We start from the raw sequence: 17347 nt of genomic DNA on the forward strand, positions 1-17347 counted from the left end.
GTATAATCTGTGTACTGAAACCATGCCGGTCTCTAGTCATTAATGATTACAAGGTGTTCACAAACCAAGTACTTCAAGTTTGTCTTCAAAGTTTTTTCAAAAATTACTATAATCTCTCCCACCTATACATTTAGTGCAGACCTTTTCCCTAAGTTCAAAAGCTGGAATATTTGTCTTCATGTGGTCTTCTGACCATCCTCTCATTACACTAAGCGATTGATTCATTATATCTTGTATTTATTAAGTATTTTCAGTGTGTCACGTACTCTACTAAGAGTTTTACATGCCTATTTCATTTAATCCTCACAAAAGCTCATGCATTAAATATGATCTCCCTTCTTCACAGAAAGAAACTGTCACTTAGGTTAAGGAGTTTGCCAAGGGTCACACAATGAATAAGCAGCAAGCAGTGCTGGGATTCACACCCCGTCTAGAAGATTTCCTGCTCTTTACTTCTCAGCAGATATTTATTGAATATCTGCCAAGCACATGGAATCATTCCTGGTACCTCTAGATTTGGCAGCATTGATACAGTCATCAACTTGCAAATGTTCCTTCCATACTCTAATAAGATACTAATTATCCACCACTGCTGTTACTCTTCCTCCTCCTCCCTTCTGCAACTATAGCTTGAGGGCATCTCCCTGCTTATTAGTAACCTTGGAGAATGGAGAGGAAAGGGAAGGGAAGGGATATCTATTTACATAACTGGAAAGATGCTGGCGAATTTTTCAGGATAAAACGGGGGTCCATTTTGTTACTGTTAATTCTAATAAAAGATTTTGGAGAAGAATACTTCTCTTGGCTTAAATACAAGCCTAGAATTACCTAGGACTTTCATTTACTAATGAAATGAAATAACATTGCTTTGACGCCCTGTGACCACACACAACTGTTAAATTTTAAACTCTGTGTGTGCAGTTATTCGTGTTGCTTAGAAATACAGCAGCTGATACCGGTTGACAAAAGGTGTGTAGGAATGGGAGAGGGCTATGAGGATGAAAGAAAGGCTCCTAGTTCAGAAAATTTTGAAACACACCTCTACCCTCAGTTCAACAATTTCTGTGTCAGTCCATAAATTATTACTATTATTATTTGGGGGACAGAGTCTTGCTCTGTTGCCCAGGCTGGAGTGCAGTGGTGCAATCACAGCTCACTACAGCCTCAAACTCCTGGCTTCAAGTGATCCTCCTGTCTCAACCTCCCAAGTAGCTGGGATTATAAGTATGAGCCACTGTGCCCAGCCCTCACTATATAAATTAGAGAAAATACTTACTCATTAAGCTTATCCCAGAAGGGTTTCCATGCCAGGAAAACCCAGCTTATTTTCCTATCTTAAAAAATAATCTTAAATGTGCAAGCACATGCTAGCCGTTGTTTAAAACATCAGATGGTCACTCTGAATGGCTGTGTATGGAATCTTGCTTTGTATCCCCATGTCCTATATCTGCAATTTTCCATGCTTTTGCAGGTCGAATTGCCTGATTCCTACCAAAGAACCTAACCATATAAGGTCAGTAGTTACTCAACTTGCCCCACATTGGAATCAACGGAGAAACTTGAAAAATATATTAATGCCTGTGTCCACCTCCCAGGGATTGTGCTTTGACTGGTGGGGGATGGGGTTGTCTGGGCACTGGAATTATTGAAACATCTCCAAGTGATTCTAATGTGCAGATGAGCTTGAAATTTTGACATAGGAATAAAAAGTATCTTTCCCAGTTCTCACTTCTCTATTAACTCGGCCTGCTCATGACTGGACTACAATCTGCCATAGCATGAACTCATCTTGGCCCTATCCAAAAGGATCTGGGTCTACCAAGTACCAGGAGGCCTAGTGTCTACCTGGTTAAATCTATCATGAATTTCCTTTTATAAGTGAGGTTTCAATGTATAAACTTCATAGAAAAAAAAGACAGAAATTTAGTTTTTCCTAAGAAACTTGAGATTTCAAAGTTTTAGTTTAAAAATTGCATGAAAGATGGAAATCTTCCCCAGACATACATTTTTTGTTGATCTATCTTCTCAAAGGCCTTTAGCTCTCTAATATTATTGAAGATGAGAAAGAATACAGAATATAAGAGAAATACATCCACGCCTAGTACTAAGAAAGAAACTTCTATAAAATCACCAAGTCCCTAGATCAAAGCTTGAAAGACTCTAGCTGAGCTTACTAAAACATCTGTGTAACAATGCCACAGAAATAGAAAAGAGAGCTCATGCGGTTCAGACACATTTGAAAAAAACATTAATTATATTTTCCCCAGGTAGGTAGTTTCCTGTATTCAAGGTCTACTGAGTTCTTTGATGCCTATGCCAGATCATCTTCTTCATAGTACATAATGTTTTGAATTGTACACACTATGGTTAACGTCGAAAGACAACCTTCAAAACTTGGGACACTTGTTTTCTTTCATGTTTTGAGTATCAGCATCCTGATCTCAAATAGCCACACAGACACACTGCTTATCACATCACTCCGTTTTAGTTATCTGCACAGCACTTAGCACTTAGCACTTTCTGATGTTTCTCTTGTTTATTTATTTGTTTAATGCTACCCCCACCACCACAATACGGGCTCCATGATATCAATGGTTTTATCTCATTCAATGTTGTGTCCCCAGCATCTCGCAGTGTTCAATAAACATTCAGTGAATATTCAATAAATGAACATTCCAACATTGAGTACTTTCCTGAAACAGTCATATGATAGCCACAGACAATTTCCACGCTGTGTGACATGAAGGCCCACGTTTATATACCTACAAAATGAGAGTAATAAGATATTGACCTCACAGGACTATCATGAGAATTGCATGAGAACACACTGTAAGGACTTATCACAAGGTATGGCATATGATGAATGAAAAATCATAAAAATCATATTATGGAAATGTGTCAGTGTGCCATTTATAGTGGAATAAAAGTAGTAAGAGAAATGCCATGATTTCATTTTATCAACTTGTTTAAAATGTATCTGATTATACATGTTCTTTCACTATTTAGGAGGAAAATTAACATATGTTTTTATGTAAGCTACAGTTTGCTTTCAGGAGAAGAAGAGTACCAAACTGGGACTCAGAGGAATAAATCCAGGCTGCTGATCTGTATGGCCCAATAAGCCATTTAATAGTTACCTAAGGTTTAGTTTTCTCACCTGAAACATTAAGGGGAGAGGCAAGGAAGAGTAGGAGGTTTGAGGGGAATCAACTGAAGTATGAGCTCTTAAGAGGCAGTGAGTAAATACGCAAAACATCAATATTTAGCTCATAAAAGAAAGAATGGCGTCAAGATTTTCTCACAATGTTTGGCTAAATTAGATGAATAAGATAGACCTTCATAATAAATTAAATCTGATCTATACATTATTTGTATGATACTCAGATATATAATCTCTAGCTTACATTTAATAAAAATTATCCATTTGAAATTATTTTTGCAGACATTTTTGCGTATACGCTGTATGGTGTTCTTATGAACAGCTTTTTTTTCTACTGAAATTTAACAAGTTAAAAAGAAATAGATTTAGAAGAAGCTTCCTGGAGAAATGTTTTTCCTGTTTAAAAGTTCTTTACCAGTTTTTTTTTAAGTTACAATAAAAAGCATTGTGAGTCATCCATACGCAGTTTTTTTTTAATTACATGTGGATCAAATACTTCCAGAAACATGACAATGTGTAATGAATTCATCCCTTTCACCAGTAACTTTATTTTAATATGGCTCTATTACAAATGAAAAATCAATAAACCACCATTCAGTTTCTTTGAAGTAGACTCTTGCCTCTTCTTCCAACACTCTAGAAATATGTCATCAGTTGCCTAAAGCCTTGAACTTCGTTTGTCAATTCAGGTGCATTGTTTCCTTGGCTGTTAGGTCTGCCTGTTTCCTCAGGCTAATTATGAAATCATCTGCTCTGCCAGGGAGAAGCATACAGCTGAAGAGCATCATCCTGTGTTCCAGCATTACTGTGGAGCATGTGTCCTTATTACTAATGCACAAAGCATGACACTTGGAGAGGTCTCTTCGTTGCCTGGAAATTGGGGGGCATAATCTAAAGACTTATAAATATCTCTTAACAAAGCACCAGCTGAGTTGTGTCAGGGTTGCACACTCTCTTCATCTCTCCCTTACAGCCTTTCAATTTGCTTTCCAAACATTTCTTTGTTGCCATTGGCTGGGGTGTGCTTAAAAGAAGCACATCGTTAACCACAAAGAATGCTCACTGTTTTCTGTGATTTCAAATCAGTTCCAAGCACTTCCTCAGCAAGTGGCCCGGCAGCAATTATCCTGCTGCTGAAGACACTTCGCATCACAGAAGGCCTCAGTTTTTGAGACAAGCAAGCAAGGCTGTAAGAAATGATAACATATGTTTCAGCCTCCATTCACGGGTGATTTATACCCCCATAAGAAGGGTGAATCAATTTTTGTGCAAATTCAACTGGCATATTCAACAACGTTGCTCTCTTCTGCAATTCACACAAACTCAGCATTCATCGGCTGCATTACTTGCCTCAAATGGGCACTCACAGTTGCTAAATGATTCAGATGGGGGTGGAGTTGCTCTGTGTCAAAAAGGGGCAAAGAACAAGGAAAGGACATGAATCCACCAGGGCAATGAGAGTTGAACTGATTCACTGAGACAAAATAGTGAGGTTTTGAAAAGCCAGTGCAAAAGGAGATGGCTTCCCCCCTCACCCCTACAATTCTGTGAAAGACGGTGTAGAAACTGACCTCGGCAGCATTCAAGGGAAATGTTTCCACAAGCATGAGCTGCTCCAGAACAATTTATCCAATGGATTATGCTGAGATAGGCTTCACTTTACAACCACATTTCTCTCTTTTCTTTCCCATTTTGATCATACCTGTTAATATCCTCTTTGCGGAAATATCTCCAGAAGGAGTCAAAAAGGTTAAAATGGGCAGCGCAGATTTCCATATGCCAGGTCCCTGGATATAGCTTTAAAGGGCCTTAAGTAAAATCTGATTTCTTAACTCCACAGGTCTGCAGGTAAATGTCACACTGCCCTCTGGAGGTAGTCTCATTGGACCTAACCCTGAATTAGCGATTGCCAGCTACTGAAAAATATATGGTTGCTGAATTTCAGAAGTCTTTTTCTAGGGTGGAGAGGGTATAGAATAGGAGGACAGTTGAAAAATTACCAACTGCTTCCAACTCCTTGTGAGTGGAGTGAGTGTGTGTGTGTGTGTGTGTCAGACAGAGAAGGGGGTGGGAAAAGGAAAAGAGAATAAGTAAAGATTGCCCCTAATTTCAGTAGTGCCAAGAGAGAAAGGATGCATGTAGACAGGAAGCTTCAAGACAGCTGACTAAATGCATCTGGTACTCACCTTTTCCAGGGGGAGGAGCTAAAATAGCAATTAGATAATCACATTTTGAATAGATCATCTGAGAGAGAATACTGGAATTCAACAGAGAAGTGATGGGAAGCACCGAAAGCAAGGAAGGAGAGGGAAGCAAGGAAGCCAGCTTAGCTGGGATCAGCTGGGAGCCCGGAGAGGCTCCTTAATGTGAGGAAAGGGTAAGTGAGAGACACCAAGTGGTCCACATTCCTGCCACATAACTCTACAATGCTAGCCATAGGAGAGCCCCCTGGACTCTCATGGGCCCTGAGACTCACAGAGAACTGCCTAGAGATCACATAACGGCATTGTTCTAGACAGGGAGCTCATGCTGAGTCCTACAAACCCCCAAGTCCTAAGCAGCTGCAGCACTGTGCCATTATGAAAGCCCCGACCCTGCCAGAATGTGTCCTGCCTGGGGGCCCAAGAGCCCCTGCACCTCCATATCCCTGGAGCCCAACTGACACTCATCACCCGCAGACACCACTGTTGGGCTGAGGCAGGAGCCACTGGAAGTGAGCTTGCCACCCCAACAAAAAGGCAGCTGTACATTTTCATGTGCCATCTGCAGGACGGAGGACCAGCTTGCCCAGTTCATCATGGACATCACCAACACCAGCACTGACCACTTGGGTTCCAGAAAGTTGTCCCATCACAGCTACTGCCATTGCCACAGCATACCTGCTACCCAGAAGCATGATAACCTGCCCATCCTCCTGACCCACGATGATATTCCCAGTACCTGGAAAGGCTAATGCTCAACCCACTGCTGCCACCACTGAGGCCCAAAGACTGGCCCACCTAATGTCCTAGTTCCCAGCAAAACTTCACCACAACCTCCACTAATAATCACACCCTAAACCACTGAGGAAATCACAGATACCACTGACACTGTTTTCAGCTGGAAAAATTACACAGAGACCATACAACCACCCACACCTAGAGTCAAGGCCAAAGTGCCCTACCCAGCCAACACCATAGATAAATCTTCAAGAAATGTCATCCCCTATGAAAGCAAATTCAAAAAACTGGAGCAACTGTTGTATCAGATGCATAAATGATCAATGTAAGGACACAAGAAGCATGAAAAAATAAGGAAATATGGTATCTCCAAAGGCATACGATAATTATCCAGCAACAGATTCTCATCAAAAAGAAATTTAAGAAATACCCCCCCCAAAAAAGATTTCAAAATGTTGATTTCAAAGAAGCTCAGTAAGACACAACAGAATACTGAAAAATAATGCAAAGAAACCAGAAAAGAAATTCAGGAAATAAATGAGAAATTTACCAAAGAGATAGATGTCATAAAAAAAGAGAACCAAACAGAAATTCTACAACTGAAGAATTCATTGAATTAAATACAAAATACATTCTAAAGCTTCAACAATAGACTAGATGAAGCAAAAGAAAGAATCTCAGAACTTGAAGAGAGGTATTTTGAAATAACTCAGACAAAAATAAATAAAAAGGATAAAAAAAGAATGAGCAAAGCCTATATAACATCATAAAGTGACCAAGTATTTGAATTTAGGATCTGAGAAGGCGAAGAGAAAATGAAGGAGTTAGAAAACCTATTTAACAAAACAATAGATAAAAACTTCCCAAGTCCTGCAAAAAACTTTAGACATCCAGAAACAAGAGGCTCAAAGGTCTTCAAACAGATACAATTCAAAAAGTTCTTCTGCTCAGCACATTATAGTCAAAATATCAGAGGTCAAAGACACAGAGAAAACTCAAGAAAGCAAGAGAAGAGCATCAAGTCACTTATAAAGGTACCTCTATCAGACTAGACTAACAGCAGAAACCTTATAGACTAGGAAAGAATGGGCTGATATATTCAAGATGCTGAAAGGAAAAAAAAACTGCCAACCAAAGATACCATACCCAGAAAAGTTATTCTTTATAAAATGAAAGAGAAATGAAGTCTTTCCCAGACAAGCAAAAGCTGAGGGAGTTTATCACCACTAGACCAGATCTACAAGAGATGTCAAGGGAATCCTACAACCAAAAGTGAGAACAATACCTAATATCATTAAAACACATGAAATATAAAAACTACTAGAGCAAACGTACAAAGAAGGAAAAGACTAGAAGTTTACCACTACACAAAAACCACAAAACCACAATAATAAAAAATAAGAGAGTAAGAAAAGAACAGAGGATACACAAAACAACTAGAAATCAGTTAATAAAATAAGAGGAATAAGCTCTCACATATCAATAATAACCCGGAATGTAAACAAATTAAAACTTTCACTTAAAAATACAGACTGGCTGAATGGATTAAAAAACATGACCTGACTACACTGCTTACCATACTCATCTCACCTGTAAAGCCACATAGTAACTGAAATTAAAGGATGGGAGAAGAACTTCCATGCAAACAAAATTCAAAAGTGAGCATGAGTGGCTATACTTATATCAGGTGAAACATACCTTAAGTAAAAAACGCTAAAAAGTGACAAAGAAAGTCATTACGTAATGATAAAGGGATCAACTCAGCAAGAGCTGCATATATATTTAGAAATACAACAATTCTAAATACATATGCACTCAACACCAAAACACCCAGATCTATAAAGCAATTATTATTAGATCTAAAGGGAGTGATAGACTCCAATACAGTAATAAGTTAGGAACGTTAACAGCCCACTCTCAGCATTAGACAGGTCATCTAAACAGAAAATTAACAAAGAAACACTGGATTTAAATTGCACATTAGACTAAATGGACCTAACAGACATTTACAGAACATTTCATCCAACAGCTACAGAATATACATTCTTCTCATCAGCACATGAAACATTCCTTAGGACAGCCCATATGTTAGGACACAAAACAAGTCTCAATAAATTTTAAAAAATCGAAATCATATCAAGTATCTTCTCAGACCACAATGAAATAAAACTGGAAACCAATAACAAGAGGAACTTTGGAAACTGTGCAAATACACGAAAATTAAACAACATACTCCTGAATGACCAATGGGTCAAGAAAGAAATTAAAGAGGAAATAAAAAAATTCTTAAATAAAATGGAAACATAACATATCAAAACCTATAGGGTACAGTAAAAGCAGTGCTAAGAGGAAAGTTTATAGCAACAAACACCTACATCAAAAAGTAGAAAGATTTCAAATAAACGATCTAATAATTCACCTAAAAAAACTAGAAGAACAAGAAAAACCACACCCAAAATTAGTAGGAGAAAAGAAATAATAAAGATCAGAGCAACACTAAACAAAACAGAGACCAAAAAAAAATACAAAGGATCAATAAAAGGAAAAGTTAGTTTTTTAAAAAGATTAACAAACTTGATAAATAACTTGCTAGAATAACCAAGAAAAAAAGAGAGAATACCCAAATAAAATCAAAAATGAAAAAATAGACAAGTATAACTGATACCAAAGAAATGCAACAGATTATCAGGGACTATTATGAACAACAATACACTCACAAACTAGAAAACCTAGAGGAAATAGATAAATTCCTTGACTCATACAACCTACCAAGACTGAATCAAGAACTAAAAAACCTGAATAGACCAACAATGAGTAATGAGATTGAATCAGTAATAAAAAGTCTCCCCCAGCATAGAAAGTCCAAGACTTGGGGCTTTACTGCTGAATTCCCACGTGACTGTCTTCTTACGTGATGTTCAGATAGAGTCTACATTCCCTCTTGAATCTAGTGGGCTTGTGACCACAGTGAAAGACTAAGTCATAAAAGGCTATACAGTTTCAACCTGGCCTCTTGGTTCCCTCTTGGGACCTGCCACTATGCTGTGACGAAGTCAAGCAGCCACACAGAGAGGCTATGATCCTACCACAGCACCAGGCAAGGTCCCCTGCCAAGAGCCAACATCAACTGCCAGCCATAACTTCAAGGAAACAAGGCTTCATATTCTTCCAATCACCCACTTTGGAGTTGTCCCTACCAAATTTCAGACTTCTGAGCAAAAGAAATTTGTCATTGCGTTAAGCTACTCTGTATGGAGATGGTTTGTTACCAAGAATAGACAGCCAAAACAATGGGCAAGGCCCCCAATACTGGACCCATTTCCTGGCATAGAATAGAACTGGCCTAAAAAGAAATGGGACTTGCCTCTCTGCCTTTCATGAATTTTCATTATTTGGGTTGATTCTTTATCAACACTAGACTTTCTCTCTGAGTCCCAGATTAGGCTGTCTATAAGATATATCCCAGCTGAAATTGTGTGTGAGTGTGTGTGCATGCACACTATATGACGGTCGAATTGTTGCCAGTATTTAGTAATTAGATTTTTATATAAACACACACAGAGAGAGAGAGAGAGAGAAAGAAAGAGTAGAGAGAATCTAAATTTTTGTCTTCTCTCAAAAAAAAAAGAACAAACAGAAGATCTGGCAATACTGAATTTACATTCCCTTTTAACAGTAATTCACTCACAAAACCCCCAGTTCCCTCAGTACCATCTCCTCTCTGTTGTATTACATCTTGCCTGTTCCATTCAAGCTCTCATCACTCTTTTCTTTTTCTCATTTTTTAATTTGTATAAATGTATGGGTTACAAGTGCAGATTCTTTACACACAGAGATTGCACAGTGGTGAAGTCAGGGCTTTTAGTGTATCCATAACCCAAATAACATACACTGTAACAAATAAGTAATTTCTATTCCTCCACACCTTCCCACTCCTTCACCCTTTTGAGTCTCTATTGTCTATCATTCCACACTCCACATCCTTTGTACACATTATTTATCTCCCACTTATAAGTGAGAACATGCAGTATTTATCTTTCTGCATCTAGCTTGTTTCACTTAAGTTAATGGCCTCCAGTCACTCCTAGATTTATTTCCCGACATCTATAGACATTTGGGCTTGTGACATCTATTAAGCCAATGATTCTCTACCTGATTGATAAAAATTTACATTTACATAGTTCTCAAGGAGTTAACACCCTTTCGAAAAGAAGAGTTTAATATAATTAGGAAAATAAAAGTCAGAATAATTTTTAAAAACTAAAGTTTTAGTTTAAAATTAAATTTAAAAGGATAAAATAAAATACATGCAAAAAAGCCACATGATGAGGTGACTAGGATAGCAAGTTAGGTTATTATCATACACCCTGGTGTAATTGTCCAACTCTTAGTGGCTGCTGTGCATATATTGATGTCCCAGGAGCCAATGTTTTTTGTGTCATTGTTCTATATAAATGTTGTTTTCACCGGGAGCAAAATTACACAAAACATGAAGTCTACTAATAGAATCAAATATGCTACATTTAAGAATCCTATTTATGGCCTGGCGTGGTGGCTCATGCCTGTAATCCCAGCACTTTAGGAGGCCGAGGCAGGTGGATCACCTGAGGTCAGGAGTTTGAGACCAGCCTGACCAGCCTGATGAAACCGGGTCCCTACCAAAATACAAAAATCAGCCAGTCGTGGTGGCGGGCGCCTGTAATCCCAGCTACTTGGGAGGCTGAGGCACGAGAATCGCTTGAACCTGGGAAGTGAGGTTGCAGTGAGCTGAGATCGCACCACTGCAATCTAGCCTGGGCAATAAAGAGAGACTTTGTCTCAAAAAAAAAAAAAAAAAAAAAGAAAGAGAGAATCCTATTCACATTTTGGTATAGTTGCTGAAAATACCCTTCTCACACTAGTGTATGAAGAATCTTAAATAAATAGTTTCTAGACAGTAGATTGAATTTCGAGCATTGGAGAATGGAATCATTCAGCCTGAATAATAAAACTGAAATTGATACATTTATTTCATTTATAGTATTTGGTGTATTTCATCTTATTAAAGAGATTTTAAGTAAACTGTCTTTCCATTTAATTGAATAGCATAATTTTAATGCATTTTGTATGTCCTAAAATGAGTAGAATGTTTATGGAAATGGAATGGTAAAATATGTCAGCCAAGTAAGAAAACGATCATCCTTTACATGTAAAAATGATTTTATTTCCTTAGGAATAAAAATGGAGGGGAAATCCTATTTATTGCTCATTAAATGTATTGAGAATGCAGCCAGCCATAATTTATCCCATAGTGATGTGTATTCACTAATTACTTTAAGAAAATTTCTGTGTTTCAAAGTCAGTCTAAAGAGTACTTAACTAAGTCCTATGCAGTCTTTATGAAGAACCACAAACAGGATGAAAACACTGTAGTTTAACCAAGTTTATCTTTGTGGTGGGCCTATTATGGCATATTGAATCAGAATCCTACTCACGGCTTTTCATTTGACATACAATTGGGTGGGCTTTCTAGAAATGCTACTCTTTGGGGGAAAATAATATGGAGTTAACATTCAAAGTATGTCCCATTTTATAATATTAGCATAGTAAGAGTTATGCTCCCTTTTGTAGAACATGCAAGGATAGTTAAGGGGCATACTATACTCCTCTCCCTAAACAGTCAAAATTTCTTTTTATAAAAAACATTAAATAGGTATTTAAATAAGGTATTGTCTACTTTATATCACAGGAGAATGAGTCATTCCCCTAGTGAGGCCTGCATTTGTGGTCAAATACTTGGTTCATAAAGTTAATGTCTGAGATGCTGCAGGAGAATATTTATACATCAGTGACTTCAGCAGAATGCAATCCTCATAAAACTTTATTTTATTGGAGTTGTAAAGTTACTTATTTGGGGGAAGAAACGATTAATTTATGAAAAAGTAGATAATAGAGTGGTTTTGAACTTTTTATTGTTGTCACTTTATTTCCTGCCAGAGTTAACAGCTCAGCGCCAGAATCAGCGTTCAAATTTGATGGCATATTTCAGTCGAAAAGAACCTGGGGATAAAATTACTAAGAAGCGCACTCTAAATCCACCGAGAACACTGATTTAAATACTATAAAAGCCTTAATGCAATGCCAGAACAATTCGGAGTCTTCATCTGGATCAAGACTTTTAGCAAAGGGCAGTATGTTCGGATGAATTTTTGTAAGTAACAAAGCGTGTACGTTCACCGCCATCCAAACGTTGGTCACGATCAAGCAAGCATGTCCAGGAAACCTAACCACCTAATCATTCCGGTCATCTCACAATCTTCTTCTTCCTTTTTTTTTTTTTTTCTTTCTATTTAGTAAGGCACCCATGAACAGGCAAGGTGGTTACTTAGGCTCCTTCAAAGCAAATCAGCAGCGGTCAAATTAACTTTATTGGTTATTAAAGTAAGCCAAAGTTTTGCCACTTCATAGGATATTTTGCCTGGGGACCTTCGATTTTGGTGTCTAAATGTGGCTTCCTGAACAGCTCTCGGAATAGGAAAGTCCCTAAGCGATTCTTAGGGACCCTTCATTCTTCTGGAGAATGGTGTCTCTGACATCAGCCCCGCGCCTGGAGGCTCCAAAATAGCCACGATTTGGGAAGTTCTGAGATTTCCACTCCTAGACAGCAAGTCCGCGAAGTACTAAAGCGCTCTGTCCCTTCCCTCCTCTGAGAGCTGTCCCGTTAGGTCCCCAAAGCCAAAGCCTAGGTTCTTCTCCCTTCCCATCAGGGATGAAGCGGGGTGTATTGCAGGTGTGTAGGCGGGGGGGCGTCTATTAAGTGGGGCGCTGGGGACAAGAAAGTGTTCAAAGAGGGAAACCTGCCTGGGCTTCCCTACCGCGCGCCTTCTGGGGCTCCGGGAGCGCAGGCGCTGCCCGCGGAGGTGAGAGTGAGCGTGGCCGGGGTGCCGGGCTGCGCCAGGTGAGAGGGAGCTGCGGGCCCCGGGGACGCCCCGCACCTGCGCCCTCTCTGGGGTCCGGACGGGACCGGGCTCGGCCAGGCGGGCTCCGGGAGAAGACGCGCTTACCTGGAGGTAGGGCCGCCCGTGGGCCACCCCGCCCACGACGATGTCGGCGGACGCCATGGCCCCGGTGGGCGAGAAGCCGAAGCCCACGTAGCCTGCAGTGCGCACCTGGAGGCGGAAGGCGATCTGGCTGCCCCGCTCGCTCCAGCCCAGCCAGTACTTGCCCTCCGAGTCCAGGAGGGTCCGGTGCGGGTAGGTTCGGCCCGAGCCCCCCGCCGCCGCCCCGGGGAGCAGCCCCCACAGCAGGAGCAGGGGCCAGCAGCACATCCTCGGGCGCCTCCTGCCCGCCGGTACCGGCCTCCAGCCGCTGGGGAGTGAGGAGCAGAACGAGGAGCGGCGGCGGCGAGCAGGAGCCCAGGGACCGCCCCTCGGGCCGGCCGCGCGCCCGCCCGGGAGGGGCAGGACCCGCTCTCCCCGCCCCGGGCGGCCTACAGGGCGCGCCCCGTCCCGTCCCGTTCGGTTCCATCCCGTCGGGTCCCAGCCCCGCCAACTCTCACCCTGCCCGGCGCTTCCAGCGGATCCACCTGCAGCCCCCGACCCCTGACTTGGTCCCCGAGGTCGGGGCTCGGTGGGAAGGAAAGCGAGGGGCTTCGCAGAAAGAAAGAGAGGAGGAGGCAGGAGGAGGCAGACGCCGAGAGAGGAGAAAAGGAGGCCAGAGGCAGAGGGAAAAGGAGGAGGGCAAGAGAATCCTAGAGCGGGAAGAGCGTGGGCTCTGCGGGACGTGGGCGAGAGGTTACTGGGGAAAGAACGGACATTGACGACAGAGAGCAAGTTTAGCCTGGAGAGGAGGAATTGAGTGAGCAAAGGGGGTAGTCTGGGGTGCGATGGACAGAAAGGCCCGTCCAGGGTAACCTTCACGTCTCCGTATCCGTTGCTGTCGACTTTCCAGAACCTTTGTTCCCACTGACGTCCCTATTTCAATGGAGGGACAAAGTTCACCTTCCCCCACTCCCCCTCGAGCATTTCTTTCACCCTCCCACCCTGCGGGGCCGCAGAGCTTGCTCCTCACGGCAGGAGTTGCAGCCCTGACGCTTGCCTTCACCTAGTTTTTGTTTGGTTTGGTTTGGCGTTGATGGGACAAAGTCAGCCAAACTACTTTGCCATCAGCAGAGAAGGTAAGGGGTGAATTGTCATTTGAGAGTTATATTTTAATTTAACATTCTCTTTTCTTGCTATTCCGAGTTCTGGCCATAGCCATGTTTATCAAAAGTTTGTTTTGTTTTGGTTTTGCCTCTGCCTTTGACCACTCCTGTCTTCAGAATGCTAAATACAATATGGCCACTAAAATTTACCTTGCTTATTTATTCCTTTATTTATAATCTGCCAAGTTTCCAAAAAAGTTCGAAATTTTGTCTTTATAAAAATACAAACAATGCAAAATAGAAAAACAAATAAGAGAGAATATCAGATGAGAAATATGGGTAAGAAGAGCAGGCTCCACACTAGCTACCCTACACTACTCATTCTCTCTCCTCACCTCGTATTTCAGCCTGTTTTTCCCCCTGCCTATCTTTTCCCATAACTTTTCCAAAGTTACCGTCATGCATCTAATTTATATTCTTCTAAGGATACGGGAATATTTGACCATGTCTGGAAGGTGACCTGTAGGTGGATCTGCTTACCAAAGTGCTCAGGGACTTGCCTGGGAAGGGACTTTTCCCAAGGAGAGATTGGATCAAGGTCCGCAGGGCTGGCCAATGGCAATAGGCCAGCATCAGAGAAGAGTGATGTTGGAACCTCAAAATAAAATGAGAAATAAAAGAGCCTGCAAAGCCTTTCAAGAACTGGGCATGGAGACTATGAAATATAAGTAGCTGGTGCCTCACCTCCACTAGGACCCACTGGGCAAATGTCAAGGGCAGTAACAGCCGTACAGCAATGTAAGGGTGGCAACCTTAGAACTGGGTTTCTAAAAGCACCGTACCAGGGACGTGGCTTCAGGCATGAAGAAAGGAAGGGGGATATGGAGAGAAAGAGGAACAAAATAGGGGGAATGGAGTCCCAGAGGAGTGGCTCATGGCACCGGGTGGGACACACTCACTATCCTCTCACTATCCTGGGCAGGTATTTCAGGGAAGTTAAATTACTGCAAAGTGACTAAAGGCAAACTTTCTGTTTTGTGACCCTAGTTTTATTCCTAGTGTGGAGGAACCTGGAACAAGCACATTGCTACATCTGCTTCCTGGGGTTCGTTATATAAACCCCACATTCACATCTATTAGGACATTTTGTCTACTTATTGAAACAAAAAGAGGTCATGCCTTCCAGAATTCTCCCCCCATTAACTGTTATAGTTTTACCTTCCATCACTCCCATCTCACTCACCCATCGGCCTCTAGACCACATGAAAACTCCCTCTGGAATCCTCAATGGAGAGCCGTGCTATTTTGCATCACTGTGCCTATTCGCAGAGTTTGTCACTTCTCCCCTCCTTCCTTTGAAGTATTTTCTTGTCCTCCTTCTCACACTTCACTGTAAGATAGCATCCTATTTGTGAATACTATCCACGGTAGTCCCCATGGAATGTTCTGCCAGACCCCATATGGCACCCCTGACACTTCGATGTACTTTTTGTCTACAGGCTTGTTTTCCTCCAGTAGCCTCTTTAGGTCAAGAACCACATCTGGTTTCTCATTGCCTAGCATGTGGACATCTTGCAATAGGTGCTTAATGAATACCTGTAGGAAGAGTGAACAGATGCATGCCCAGATCCTCCTGTAAGCATCCTCATAACAAAGTTGTTCTGTGGGGGAAAGCTTGGCCCCAGATGTAATTGAGTGTTCTGCATTGGTATTGAGGCAAACATAGAAAAGACCACACATGAATACACAAAGGAGAAAGTTTTAAATTGTTTTCATTTATTATTTCATTGAGTGTAAAGTTATTGTCTTTTGTTGTGATTGGCATTGCATCCGAAACGCCCTGAGCACTCAAGAAACATTAAAACTAATATAACCATTTTGAGATCAGGTCAACAAACAGAACATTAGCATAATTCATACTCAAGAGATCCACTCTCCTTTGGCTTGAATCACCCAGTAATTTGAGACAGAATAGAAAATATTATCTATGTGTGTTTTGTACGCTGCTTGAGTTCTCTGGATCAAAACCAACTCTACACTTCAGTTGCATAGAGGACTCAGTTTTCTGACGTTGGAAATCAATTACTGCATTGCTGCTTGTCTTAAATTTGTAACGAAGGCAGGAAGAACACATAGGTCTGTTGAAAACTTAGGGAATATGGCAGAGAGGAGAATGAAATTAGTGGTAAAGGGTTTCAAAATTAGTTTTTAAAACTACTGTTTTTGTTAAAACTGAAACTTGCTGGTTATTTAAAGAAAAAAGTCAGGAATGCAGAAAAGTGTGAATAACAAAGTAAACTTAAAAAATCACCTGAAATTCCACCATCCAAAAATAACCCTTGTATGCATTCCGGGAACATCATTCCAGAACCCAGTTCCATTAAAAGGTTGGAGGAGCAGTCTGTTGGGCAAGCATTTCCAGAGAAACAGGTGAATTAGCTTTGTAAGACTCTGCTTGAAATAAACAGAGCGACTTTAAACATATTAGTTACAAGCACATTTTTTAGGCTTCTTCTCTCCACATACATCCTTTGGATACATGAATAGACAAAAGAAATCAAATAGATAAAACTAGCGATTCATTGAGGTCTTACTTAAGTTCAGAACATTCAACCAAATTAGTCATTCCTAAAATGAATCATTTTCTCACACTTTTCAATCAAGGATTTGAAATGTTATATTTATTTTAACTCTTCACTTTGATACATAGCTTGCAATCTGCCAGCGTGACTGCCCCCATGCTGAGTTTCCTTACCTCCAAACCCTCTGTTGCTAAGGTTTATTTGTATTTCTACATAAAGCAACTGCAAGCGGTTGGGGGAAGGATTGAGGAAAAAAGAAAACCCAAGGGACGATTATAAGCCAATGCAGTCTCCCTATATGAGCTAGGATGAGCTAAAGTGTTTCTTCTTGAGAGTATCATAATTTTCCTGCCTACTTGTACCTAAGGTTCAACAATAATACTAAATATTTATAAAGTTCCTGTCTTCTAGGGAGCTCAGAGAAAAATATTTATGTAAGTGATCTCAGCAGTTCTCCAAAATAGGGAAGCTGAAGCATTTTCTCACATTAGTCTATAAACTAAGTCACTTGTGTGGACAGGTGACTGGTTCAAGTTCATACTAT

At 40.8% G+C, this 17347-nt stretch overlaps 1 protein-coding gene across 2 annotated transcripts in view; it reads right to left on the reverse strand.

The window, feature by feature from the left end:
- MOXD1 (monooxygenase DBH like 1) overlaps positions 1 to 13503 on the reverse strand; it is a 127760-nt gene extending 114257 nt beyond the window's left edge. For both annotated transcript variants that reach the window (XM_054492895.2, XM_054492894.2), the window contains exon 1: positions 13143 to 13503. In XM_054492895.2, coding sequence (XP_054348870.1) covers positions 13143 to 13406 — 264 coding nt within the window. In that variant the 5' untranslated portion in view covers positions 13407 to 13503. The remainder of the gene's footprint in view (positions 1 to 13142) is intronic.
- Between the last annotated feature and the right edge of the window lie 3844 nt (positions 13504 to 17347).

Source organism: Pongo pygmaeus, chromosome 5 (genome assembly GCF_028885625.2).
Source record: "Pongo pygmaeus isolate AG05252 chromosome 5, NHGRI_mPonPyg2-v2.0_pri, whole genome shotgun sequence".
In the NCBI taxonomy this organism is placed as follows: Eukaryota; Metazoa; Chordata; class Mammalia; order Primates; family Hominidae; genus Pongo; species Pongo pygmaeus.